Consider the following 13,657-nt stretch of genomic DNA (forward strand, 5'->3'; position numbering starts at 1 on the left):
TCTGAAAGAGGAGTTTGTAAGGAATGTTTTAGAGTTAAAGAGAGTATCAGATAGGGTGATGAGTCTGAAGCTGGAAATTGAAGGGGTGATGTTCAATGTTGTTAGTGGTTATGCCCCACAGGTAGGATGTGAGTTAAAAGAGAAGGAGAAATTCTGGAGTGAGTTAGATGAAGTGATGCAGAGCATCCCCAGAGGTGAGAGAGTGGTGATTGGTGCAGACTTCAATGGACATGTTGGGGAAGGGAACAGAGGTGATGAAAATGTGATGGGCAGGTTTGGTCTTCAGGACAGAAATGTAGAAGGACAGATGGTGGTGGACTTTGCAAAGAGGATGGAAATGGCAGTAGTAAATACTTTCTTCCAGAAGAGGCAGGAACATAGGGTGACATACTGTATAAGAGTGGAGACAGAAGCACTCAGGTCGACTACATCTTGTGTCGATGTTGTAATCTGAAAGAGATCAGTGACTGCAAAGTGTTGGTAGGGGAGAGTGTAGCGAGACAACACAGAATGGTGGTGTGTAAAATAACCCTGGTGGTGAGGAAGGCGAAGAGGACAAAGGCAGAGCAGAGGACAAAGTGGTGGAAGCTGAGAAAGGAAGAATGTTGTGTAGTCTTCAGGGAGGAGTAGTTGAGACAGGCTATGGGTGGTCAGGAGGGGCTTTCAGTTGACTGGACAACTACAGCCAATGTGATCAGGTAAACAGGTAGGAGGGTACTTGGTGTATCATCAGGTAAGGGGAAAGTGGACAAGGAGACTTGGTGGTGGAATGAGGAAGTCCAGGAGTGTATACAGGGAAAGAGGCTAGCTAAGAAGAAGTGCGACACTGAGAGGACTGAAGAGAGTAGACAGGAGTACAGGGAGATGCAGAGTAAGGTAAAGGTAGAGGTGGCAAAGGCCAAACAAAGAGCATATGAGGACTTGTATGCTAGGCTAGACAGTAAGAGAGAGGTGGATCTGTACAGGTTGGCAAGGCAGAGAGATAGAGGTGGGAAGGATGTGCAGCAGGTTAGAGTGATTAAAGATAGAGATGGAAATGTATTGACAGATGCCAGGAGGGTGATGGGAAGATGGAAGGAGTACTTTAAGGAGTTGACAAATGAGGAAAACGAAGGAGAACAAAGAGTAGAATAGGTGACTGTTGTGGAACAGGAAGTAGCAAATATTAGTAAAAGTGAGGTGAGAAGGGCGTTAAAAAGGATGAAGAGTGGAAAGGCTGTTGGTCCAGATGACATACCTGTGGAGGTATGGAAGTGCTTAGGAGAGGTGGCAGTAGAGTTTCTGACAAGTTTGTTTAACAAGATCTTGGAGAGTGAGAGGATTCCAGAGGAATGGAGGAGAAGTGTATTGGTGCCAATTTTTAAGAACAAGGGAGATGTGCAAAGCTGTGGCAATTATAGAGGTATAAAGCTAATGAGCCAGACAATGAAGCTGTGGGAAAGAGTAGTGGAAGCTAGGTTAAGGGCAGAGGTGAGCATTTGTGAGCAGCAATATGGTTTATGCCTAGAAAGAGTACATCAGATGCAGTATTTGCTTTGAGGATGCTGGCGGAGAAGTACAGAGAAGGTAACAGGGAGTTGCATTGTGTCTTTTTAGATTTAGAGAAAGCGTATGACAGGGTGCCAAGAGAGGAGCTGTGGTATTGTATGAGGAAGTCTGGAGTGGCAGAGAAGTATGTTAGAGTGGTGCAGGACATGTATGAGAGCTGTAAGACAGTGGTAAGATGTGCTGTAGGTGTGACAGAAGAGTTTAAGGTGGAGGTGGGTCTGCATCAAGGATCAGCTCTAAGCCCCTTTTTGTTTGCTCTGGTGATGGACAGGATGACAGATGAGGTAAGACAGGAGTCCCCATGGACTATGATGTTTGCAGATGACATTGTGCTCTGTAGCGAGAGCAGGGAACAGGTGGAGGAAAATTTGGAGAGGTGGAGGTATGCTCTGGAAAGCAGAGGAATGAAGGTTAGCCGCAGCAAGACAGAATACATGTGTATAAATGAGAGGGACCCAGGAGGATCGGTGAGGCTACAGGGAGCAGAGGTAAAGAAGGTGCAGGATTTTAAGTACTTAGGGTCAACGGTCCAGAGCAACGGAGAGTGTGAAAAGGAGGTGAAGAGGCGGGTACAGGCAGGTTGGAATGGGTGGAAAAAAGTGTCAGGTGTGTTGTGCGATAAAAGAGTATTAGCGAGAATGAAAGGAAAGGTGTACAGGACAGTGGTGAGACCAGCAATGCTCTACGGCCTAGAGACAGTGGCGCTGAAGAAAAGACAGGAGGCAGAGTTGGAGGTAGCAGAGCTGAAGATGTTGAGGTTCTCTTTGGGAGTGACAAGGATGGATAGGATCAAAAATGAGTTTATCAGAGGGACAACCCATGTTAGATGTTTTGGAGATAAAGTCAGAGAGGCCAGATTGAGGTGGTTTGGACATGTCCAGAGCAGAAATAGTGAGTATATCGGTAGAAGGATGCTGAGGTTGGAACTGCCAGGCAGGAGGTCTAGAGGAAGACCAAAGAGGAGATTTATTGATGCAGTGAGAGAGGACATGAAGTTAGTTGGTGTGAGAGAAGAGGATGCAGAGGATAGGGTTAGATGGAGGCAAATGATTCGCTGTGGCGACCCCTGAAAGGGAACAGCTGAAAGACAAAGAAGAAGAGTGATTTGGGATACTGTATTGGCAATTGAAAAAGAATGCATTTTAGTACAATGCAAATACAATAAAGAAACATATATACTCAGCAAAAAAAGAAACGTCCCTTTTTCAGGACTGTGTATTTCAACAATAATGTTGTAAAAATCCAAATAACTTTACAGATCTTAATTGTGAAGGGTTTAAACAATGTTTTCTATGCATGTTCAATTAACCATAATCAATTAATTAACATGCACCTGTGGAATGGTCATTAAGACCTTAACAGCTTACAGAAAGTAGGCATTTAAGGTCACAGTTCTAAAAACGCAGGACACTAAAGAGACTTGTCTACCGACTGTGAAAAACACCCAAAGAAAGATGCCCAGGGTCCCTGCTCATCTGCGTTAACGTGTATTAGGCATGCTGCAGGGAGGCATGAGGACCGCTGATGTGGCTAGGGTGATAAATCGCCATGTCCGCACCGTGAGACGCCTAAGACGCGCTACAGGGAGACAGGAAGGACAGCTGATCATTCTCACAGTGGAAGACCACGTGTAACAACACCTGCACAGGATCGGTACCTCCGAATATCACACCCGCGTGACAGGTACAGGATGGCCACAACAACTGCCCGAGTCACACCAGGAACACACAATCCCTCCATCAGTGCTCAGACTGTCCGCAATCGGCAGTCCATGAGGAGGAGATGCACTGCAGTACTTCAAGCAGCTGGTGGCCACACCAGATACTGACTGGTACTTTTGATTTTGAGCCTCCCTTCATTTAGGGACACATTGGGAAACATTTTTAGTTTATGTCTTATGGTGTTGACTCTTCTGGTGTTCATACAAATATTTACACATTAAGTTTACTGAAAGTAAAAACAGTTGAAAGTAAGAGGACATTTCTTTTTTTGCGTAGTATATGTGTACTACTGAGCATTAACATGTTTTATGGAGAAGAAGATATGATAACTAGTTGCCTATAAGTATTTAAATGTTGCAAAAAGTAAATGTACATCCAAGCTTAGCTGCAGGAATCTGTGAGGGCAACATACAGGAAAATTAGTGCACCCAGGGCAGGCTTAGTAACAATTACCCTTGTATGGTTGTCTACAATAAACATTAGTGCTGTCAGAATGAAGGATTATTCCAAGTGATTAATCAAAAAAAAAAAAAAAATAAATATATATATATATATATATATATATATATATATATATATATATATATATATATATATATCATATCATTATATTATATATATATCATTCCTGTTACCTTCCTGGTGCTGTTACCTTCCTCACTGGTCCTTGGTTGTGACATTTCGCTCGAATCTTGAGTCTCTATAAAATGCTATTTCATTTAAACGTCCTTGCTGGAGTGTGTGACGTGGCGTCATGTGCAGGTGCGATGGATCGCGTACCAACCAATAGGGTGTCGGAATGGTATGTTTATACTTTTCATCCAACCACAATCAAATTCGCTCCATCCGAATGGCGCGATTAATCCAGATGTTTTTTTTTTTTGTTTTTTTTTTGAATGATGAGCTGAAATAAAATAAGGAGTAACGAGGCTACTTTTAAAATGTAAGGAGTAGAAAGTACAGATATTTGCGTGAAAATGTAAGGAGTAGAAGTACTGTAAAACGTCGGCTAAAAAATAATTACTTCAGTAAAGTATAGATACCCAAAATTTCTACTTAAGTAAGGTAACAAAGTATTTGTACTTTGTTACTTGACACCTCTGCTATCATCTATGTATCTATCTAATTTATGCGCTCCTCATGCCATGCAGAAATTGAAGCTAAAGCACATAGCACAAATGACAGCCTCCTTGTCCACAGAGTGCCATAATTCATGCTAACTGTCAGTGCATCAGCAGACACCACTCTGCAGGCATGGGCCACCAATAAAAGGACTGCTGAAAGTCAGTTCAGTGAGTACCATGCTCTGTGTGATTAACGCAAAAGCTGTTCTCCCTTTGGCTCTTAAAGCCAGTCCATTCTTTACAGAATTCTGTGTGTAAAATGGTTGCATTAGGTTGGAAGTTTAGATTGGTGAGCCAGCTTCACACCTCATACTTGGTAAAGCAGTAGGTTGTATAAATAATGCAAGTAGTTTAGGCAAAGTTGAAACTTTGATTACTGCTTTGTACTCTAAGATCATTGACTGTGGAAGTAAAAGTTCTATTTGGGTTCTATCATGTTTAGTGCTAAAGAACTATATTCTTTATACTGTTGTGCCTTTTAAATTTATGATGTAAATGTCCCTGAAATCTAAGGCTTTTCTAGAAGGTCACATGTTTGGTCATTTTCAAGTATTTCTATAATTTGTGGTGTAGTGGTTAGCACTGTTTCCTTGCACCTCCACAGTCCGGGTTCGATTCCTGGCCAGCCTCGATTCCCGTCTCTGTGCGCATGAAGCTTGTATGTTCTCCCCATGCTTGGTAGGTTTGCTCCAGGTACTCCAGTTTCCTCCCACAGTCCAAAGATAGGTTAGGCTTAGGCCTATATAAAGTCCAGGCTTATTGGCATTCCCAAATTGGCCGCAGTGTGTAAATGGGTTTGTGGATGTGTCTATATGTGTGTGCCCTGAGATGGATTGGCACCCTGTCCAGGGTGTACCCTGCCTCGTGCCCTAAACCTTCAGGGTTGTTCCCACAACCCTGAATACAGAATAAAGCGGTATAGAAGATGAGATTAGTAACCCATCAAATTACACTATTAAGGCAGAAAAACAAAGTGAGTCATTTACTTTACATCCATTTTTACACTTTAAAAGTATGTCTCTGTATCTACTCAATACTGTAGACTAATTTGCCTCCCAACACTATTAAGACTTATAGAAAACAAGGATTACAATTGGAAAATAAAATAATAAAAAATAAAATCATAATTTCTTAGTGTCAACAGTATGATGTTGATTGTTAAAGAAGGAATAGTTTCATGATGTCAAAACTCAATTTATTATAGTTTAAAAACACCAAATACTGTAGCAAACTATTTTTGATATTTCTTTTTATAATATCAATAACTTATTATTTAAATCTCATTTTAAGCATCTGTAAAAAATCAGCCACTGCTATACATATATTATATATGTAAAACCATTATATCATATAATATATAATAATGCATATATAAATGGTGCAAAAAAATTGTGACATATTTGAATTAAATAAATCATAATGTAGTGTTTGGGCACACCATCAGAAGAAGTGTAAAGGACCTTTTCATGACAGAACATTGATTAATGCTGAATCTGTTTGTAATATTTGAAAAGATATAATTATTTTAATGCATTTCCTAAACCACGGGTAAAACAGAGCATAAATAAATGGATTAATTGTGGAATTAAGATAAACCATGATCATGAGTTTCAGATTTGTTTCTGCCTGTACTTCAATAACATATCCTAACAAACTACAAACGCAATATGGAAGTAAACACACCAGAAACACAGACACTAAAATGCCGAGGACTTTAGCTGCTTTTCTCTCAGATTTCATTGAGTGTGAGGTGATTTTCTGTGTTTTAGTCCGTGTGTGATTATTAAGCTCTCTGATAGCAGTGGCATGTTTCTTAGCAATCACAAAAACTTGAGTATAAAATATGATTATTACAGAAAGTGGAAATATAAATGCAAATATAAGATCAATTACAGGCCATTCCTGACTCAGAAAGAGAACACACTCTCCAGAACACATTAGACTAGTCATGGAGCTTTCATTTAAATAATAAAATGTTATGCTATATGCTACACACACACACCAGTTAGAATTAACCACAATGCACATCAACCTTACAGAGATTTTGTTTGTGTAAAGAAATGGATTTGAGACAGCCAAATAACGATCTACTGAAATCAGAGCAATACTATAAATTGAGAAGATCATATTAAATACACTAATTAAGCAAAAGCTAATGCAGAAAATTCTCCCAAACATCCAGCATGACTCAATCATCCAGATTAACTCTGGAATTAATAAAGCACCCATGAGGAAATCTGACACAGCCAGAGAGAGCACAAGCATGTTAGTCGGTGTGTGAAGCTGCTTGAAATGAAAAACAGAGATGATGACCAGCAGATTTCCACACAATGTTAGCAGAACCACAGCAATTGAACACACATACAGTAAGATATAAACTGCAGGAGATAAAGATCTCTCTGGACAGGAGAAGTGCACACAGCGATCAGACTGATTAAACTCCAACAGGTTCATGAATACAGCATTTTAAAAGTCTTTGAAATATTTAAAAATAACACTGTAATTTGGGCTGTTCTTTGTTAAAACAGTAACTGTGCAAGCTAATTATCCAGTACCTGATAACTCATGCCAGCGCTAATGTTTTTATAATGCATAATTTGACCACACCTCCACATCTGATTGACAGTTTTAGAGATCTATCGTCACAAATGGTAATTTTACCATCTGCTATTATTTGTTTGTTTTTTGTTTGTTTTATTATGATTATATGATACATAATTAATTGATATATTTTTATTATATTAAAATAAAGCATATCTAAACCAGAATTTATACAGAGTTGTATATCAACTAGCATTCTATTTCACAATCATCTACAACTCTTAATCATGAAATGATGTTCAGGGATGCCCACCAGAATAAAGCCACTGGAAGGAAAGTGTTAACATTAAAGACCCTGACTAAGGTGCATGGTGTCATACAGGTAGGAGCTTCATGGAAAAAAAGGGTGTGCATGCATTTTGCCAAATGCCATGACAGTGCAGTTCCCAGTGATCTAAAATATAACTTAACTGATAAATAAATTTCTGCTGTCCAATCCAAATAATACATTATATAGTCAAACCTATGAGGACACCTGATATGGGTCTTTCCAAAATTGGTGGGAAGCACACAGTACTCTGTGATGTCTTTGTACAGTATCTTATAGCATATATTAGGATGTATATATTGTTTTATTGGAGTTAGTGCTTAGCTCAAATTTGTTGCAGCATAATTATGCAATCATGCAAAAAAGTGTGTTTCATTTGAATTTAAGTAAATTTGAATACAATTATACATTTTTTTTTAAATATTACACAAAATTCTGTAAAGTAACTCAGAAATATATGCATACAGATCTGGCCATTAAGAATGCACGTTGTGAAAAAAGGGACCCTGTGATTTGCCGCGGCTGCGTGCGACAAGCTGTGAAAATGCCCTTCGTTACCTGTAGGGGCCAGTCGTGTTTCAGTCTGAAGTATTGTGTGTCTATTAAAGCCGAAAATGTGTGCTCTCTCTTAGGCGCCCATTGACAGCAAGCGACGGAGCTTATAAACGTGTTGAGCTCAAACTATAAATACTGATATGTATTTATTCTTCATTTTCTTCTCTCCCTCAGTGATGGTACTTCTTTAACTGTGCTTTCTCCATTCAGTATTAATAATAATATTAGTAGTAGTAGTAGTAGTGCTCCGAATTTATTATTATTATGATTGCACCCGCGCGTGTCCAAAAAAACGAAGTACAACTCATAATACAAAAATGTATATGTTAGCCTAAAACAATATCGTTTTATTGTGTTTATGCGCTTTAAATATACACTAAACAATAAACACTGCCTTGTGCAAAGTAAAAGTGAGTTGCGCGTGCTTTTTTTTTTTTTTATCAAAAGGCTGATAAACGCGTGCGCAGATATGAGCAGATTTATCGATAAAACTACAGACATGAAATGAAACAAACACAAAAATATATGTCACTCGCTGAATACAACGCGACAGCACATAGAATCCCTGGGCTTTGACTGCGCTTCCTCCATTCATTAGTAAAAATGCTGGGTTTCTGTAAATGTTGTTGGGTTGTTTATGCTGGTCAAAATTCTGTGTTATTTCGGGTAATTTTGTTGGGTTCATTTTGATATGAATACTAAAAGTGCCTCATGATTAAACTTAATTTTGTTCTGGTGTTTATGCAGTAAACCCATGTGTGAACACAATGGTTTAAGAATTTAATTAACACGCATACAGTGGTGTGAAAAACTATTTGCCCCTTCCTGATTTCTTATTCTTTTGCATGTTTGTCACACAAAATGTTTCTGATCATCAAACACATTTAACTATTAGTCAAAGATAACACAAGTAAACACAAAATGCATTTTTTAAATGATGTTTTTTTATTATTTAGGGAGAAAAAAAATCCAAACCTACATTGCCCTGTGTAAAAAAGTAATTGCCCCCTGAACCTAATAACTGGTTGGGCCACCCTTAGCAGCAATAACTGCAATCAAGCGTTTGTAGCGAGTCTTTTACAGCTCTCTGGAGGAATTTTGGCCCACTCATCTTTGCAGAATTGTTGTAATTCAGCTTTATTTGAGGGTTTTCTAGCATGAACTGCCTTTTTAAGGTCATGCCACAACATCTCAATAGGATTCAGGTCAGGACTTTGACTAGGCCACTAAAAAGTCTTCATTTTGTGTTTCTTCAGCCATTCAGAGGTGGATTTGCTGGTGTGTTTTGGGTCATTGTCCTGCTGCAGCACCCAAGATTGCTTCAGCTTGAGTTGACGAACAGATGGCCTGACATTCTCCTTCAGGATTTTTTGGTAGACAGTAGAATTCATGGTTCCATCTATCACAGCAAGCCTTCCAGGTGCTGAAGCAGCAAAACAACCCCAGACCATCACACTACCACCACCATATTTTACTGTTGGTATGATGTTCTTTTTCTGAAATGCTGTGTTACTTTTACACCAGATGTAACGGGACACGCACCTTCCAAACAGTTCAACTTTTGTCTCGTCGGTCCACAAGGTATTTTCCCAAAAGTCTTGGCAATCATTGAGATATTTTTTAGCAAAATTGAGACGAGCCTTAATGTTCTTTTTGCTTAAAAGTGGTTTGCGCCTTGGAAATCTGCCATGCAGGCCGTTTTTGCCCAGAGTCGTGAACACTGACTTTAATAGAGGCAAGTGAGGCCTGCAGTTCTTTAAATGTTGTCCTGGGGTCTTTTGTGGCCTCTCAGGTGAGTTGTCTCTGCGCTCTTGGGGTAATTTTGGTCGGCCGGCCACTCCTGGGAAGGTTCACCACTGTTCCATGTTTTTGCCATTTGTGGATAATGGCTCTCACTGTGGTTCGCTGGAGTCCCAAAGCTTTAGAAATGGCTTTATAACCTTTAACAGACTGATAGATCTCAATTACTTTTGTTCTCATTCGTTCCTGAATTTCTTTGGATCTTGACATGATGTCTAGCTCATGACGAAGAAAAAATACTTTGTTACCTTACTTAGTAGAATTTTTGGGTATCTATACTTTACTAGAGTAATTATTTTTCAGCCGACTTTTTACTTCTACTCCTTACATTTTCACGCAATTATCTGTACTTTCTACTTCTCACATTTTAAAAATAGCCTTGTTACTCATATTTTATTTCAGCTTGTTATTAAAAAAACAAACAAACAAAAAACATCCAGATAAATCGCGCCATCTGGATAGGGCAAATTTGATTGTGTTTTGATGAAACGTATAAACATACCATTCCAACACCATTTCATCTGATTGGTTGGTATGCGATCCATCACATGACGTCACGTTACACACTCCAGCAAGGACATTTAAATAAAATAGCATTTTCAGTTGATAAGGTTGTGATAAGTAGACGAAGATGGCCGTGATAGAGACTCAAGATTCGAGCAAAATGTCACAACCAAGCACCAGTGAGGAAGGTAACAGCACCAGGAAGGTTACAGAAATGATTTTATATATTCATATATATATATATGAATTACTTGGATTAATCTTTTATTCTGACAGCACTAATGTTTATTGTAGACAATCATACAAGGGTAATTGCACTAATTTTCTTGTATGTTGCCCTCACAGATTCCTACAGCTAAGCTTGGATGTACATTTACATTACAATAAAGGTTACCGATGACATGCCTCTAAAGTTTGACTTTTTGTACTATTAAAATACTTATAGGCAACTAGTTTTCATATCTTCTTTTCCATGAAAATGTTAATGCTCAGTAGTACACATATATGGTTCTTAAATGTATTTGCATTGTACTAAAATGCATTATTTTTCAATTGCCATATACAGTATCCCTAATCACTATGTCTGTTAAAAAATACAACAAAAAAACAACACTTTTTTTTATGAGGTGTTAGTGCAGTATATAGGCCTGTGGCACAGCCTAAGCTTTTATCCCTAATGCTTTTTCCCCCCTCATGTTACTTCTACTTTTATACTTTAAGTAGTTTTGAAACCAGTACTTTTACACTTTTACTTGAGTAAAAAGCTTGAGTTGATACTTTAACTTCTAAAGAAGTCTTTTTAAACCCTAGTATCTATACTTCTACTCAAGTAATAAATGTAAATACTTTTGACACTACTGATAATACCAGACCTACAGTGAAGCATGGGGCTGGAAGCATTATGCTCTGGGGGTGTTTTTCTGCACAGGGGACAGGACGACTGCACTGTATTAAGGAGAGTATGAACGGGGCCATGTATTGTGACATATTGGGCAAAAACCTTCTTCCCTCAGTCAAAGCATTTACACTAAAAGCGCCGCGCCAGTGTGACCTACTTATAACGCGGTTCAGCTGTCATTTTGACCGCCTATTGTTTTGAATGGGAATCTGCTGCTGACACAAAATGATTGCTAAATGGCGCCTTCAGCCAAAGCAAATAGTTTAGCTCCAAGATCAACTTGGTAATCAGCGATATGTTTTTTTTTTCATATTTAACTCAGAAAACCTACTACAGAGACTCTAAGGGGACAAAGGAAGAGGAAAAAAATGGCAGAGAAAAAAAAAAAGTCAAGTTTTGCATTATAACCCAAAGTTTTTGGCATGACTTTTTTCTGCCGTCATTTCTCCCACTTTGTCCATCTAGGGGCTTCGTACTATAACAAAAAAAAAAAAAGGTCTACTTAATTTTATATCGTATGGAGAAAATTTATTAGTTTGTTCATTCTATTTGAAGCTTCTGAACATCTCGGGTGGAGCAGGAGCAGCGATTTAGTTCTGAACTCGCTTCCGTGAAATTATCGCTAAAGCAATATTGAATTTGAATAAATCAGATCTACCACAGCAGATAATAAACTATGCTATGTCATAACCGAAGCAACCACTACGATTATGCCTTGTTTTGTTCAGTGTTGCTTGGCAACAGACCACGCGCCTAATCGGCGGGAACGTGGTTCACTTGGCCGCGGTGTATTATAAACCTGCGGAATGTTTCACTGTTTATTCTCACATAAGAATCCTTAAAAGCGAGAGAAATTTATTTTTATAACAGTACAAGAAGTACGCGACACACACACACACACACACACACACACACACATCCCCTGAGCCCTCGGTAAACATCCCATCACCGTCAGTATGCAAATAAGTCAAGACGTAGCCTAACGTGGTGTCGTGACGGATTTTAGAGGTCACAGTGGAAAGACTTTGAAGAAGCTGCAGCGGTTTCCCCTAAATCAGCTAAATCCCCTAAATCTCCTTATAAAATATCGCTGATTATCAACGCCAGAAAGAATGGCAAATTGTCAATATTTTACGGGAGCATATATATATATATATATATATATATATATATAAACTGCATATATGGAATGAAACCTGAGATAAATACATATACGCACTGAATGACGCATAGATAGTTCGCCCGATCCCTTGCGCCATCTGCTGAGAGAAATGAGCAGAAAAGATCATGACCGGCGCGCAGCTCTCACCAATTTCACGTTAATAAAAGCAAAATAGCTTTATACTGGCTTTTACTGGTGCGATTTTGAAAATCCAAGCATGCGAGGTGATTAAGCTCATTTGACACACATGCTTCAACAAACAGTCGAACAAAGAGCATTCTCAATAGTGTTTTCCTGCAGCATCGAGTGTAGCTTTTGAAAGGAAAGTAATAGTGAGGTTAAAAGTTGTTCTTTTGTTTTTTATTTGTTTGTTTTCCTTAATGGTAAAAATCATTCAGTTGGTTAAAGTATTATTATTAGGGTGGTCCTAAGTTAACCAGTGTGGTTTGACATGTTATGGTACATTTTTTTTGAGGCCTGTAATTTTCATCATAGGTATACCTCAACTATGAGAGACAAAATAAGAAAAACAAATCAGAAAATTAAAGAATTTATTTTTTTTTATATACTTTGTTATATATAATATAAATATATAATTATATATAATTGTTATTTTTTTATACAACTTTGTTATATACTCTTTGTTGACAATGAGGTCAAACGTTTTCTGTAAGTCTTCACAAGGTTTTCACATACTGTTGCTAGTATTTTGGCCCATTCCTCCATGCAGATCTCCTCTAGAACAGTGATGTTTTGGGGCTGTTGCTGGGCAACACAGACTTTCAACTCCCTTCGAAGATTTTCTGTGGGGTTCAGATATAGAGTCTGGCTAGGCCACTCCAGGACCTTAAAATGCTTCTTATGAAGCCACTCCTTCGTTGCCCAGGTGGTTTTGTCATTTCTTCCTCCTCCAAACACGAAGTTAAATTTTGGTTTAATCTGACCACATGACATTCTCCCAATCCTCTTCTGGAGCATCAAAATGCTCTCTAGAAAATTCAGACAGGGCTGGACATGTACTGTCTTAAGCAGGGGACACTGTCTGGCACTGCAGCATTTAAGTTCCTGGCGGCGCAGTTTGTTACTGATGGTAGCCTTTATTACTTTGGTCCCAGATCTCTACAGGTCATTCACTAGGTCCCCCCATGTGGTTCTGGAATTTTTACTCACAGTTCTTGTGATTATTTTAACCCCACGGGGTGAGATTTTGCATGGAGCCCCAGATTGAGGGAGATTATCAGTTGTCTTGTATGTGTTCCATTTCCTAATAATTGCTCCCACAGTTGATTTCTTCACTTTAAGGGTCAGGTTTAGGTTTAGTTTATTTATATAGCACATTTAAAACAGCCGCGAGACTGACCAAAGTGCTGTACATCCACATCATAAAAAGGCTAAAAGTACACGATACACACAAAACTAATGGGCACAGTAGCACCTAGTAGGCCAGGTAAAACAAATGTTTTTTTTTTTTTTAAA

The 13,657-nt window shown here is 38.7% G+C and overlaps 1 protein-coding gene across 1 annotated transcript; it reads right to left on the reverse strand.

The window, feature by feature from the left end:
• Nucleotides 1-5,857: 5,857 nt before the first annotated feature.
• Nucleotides 5,858-6,847, reverse strand: LOC128541730 (trace amine-associated receptor 6-like). The gene has a single exon (XM_053512290.1). The coding sequence runs from the start codon at nucleotides 6,845-6,847 to the stop codon at nucleotides 5,858-5,860; it is 990 nt and encodes a 329-aa protein (XP_053368265.1).
• Nucleotides 6,848-13,657: the final 6,810 nt, after the last annotated feature.

The sequence above is a fragment of the Clarias gariepinus genome, chromosome 2 (assembly GCF_024256425.1).
Source record: "Clarias gariepinus isolate MV-2021 ecotype Netherlands chromosome 2, CGAR_prim_01v2, whole genome shotgun sequence".
In the NCBI taxonomy this organism is placed as follows: Eukaryota; Metazoa; Chordata; class Actinopteri; order Siluriformes; family Clariidae; genus Clarias; species Clarias gariepinus.

What these genes read in the sequence shown, in the direction of transcription:
- LOC128541730 (XM_053512290.1), bottom strand. Translation starts at nt 6,847, where the DNA reads ATGAACCTGTTGGAGTTTAATCAGTCTGATCGCTGTGTGCACTTCTCC.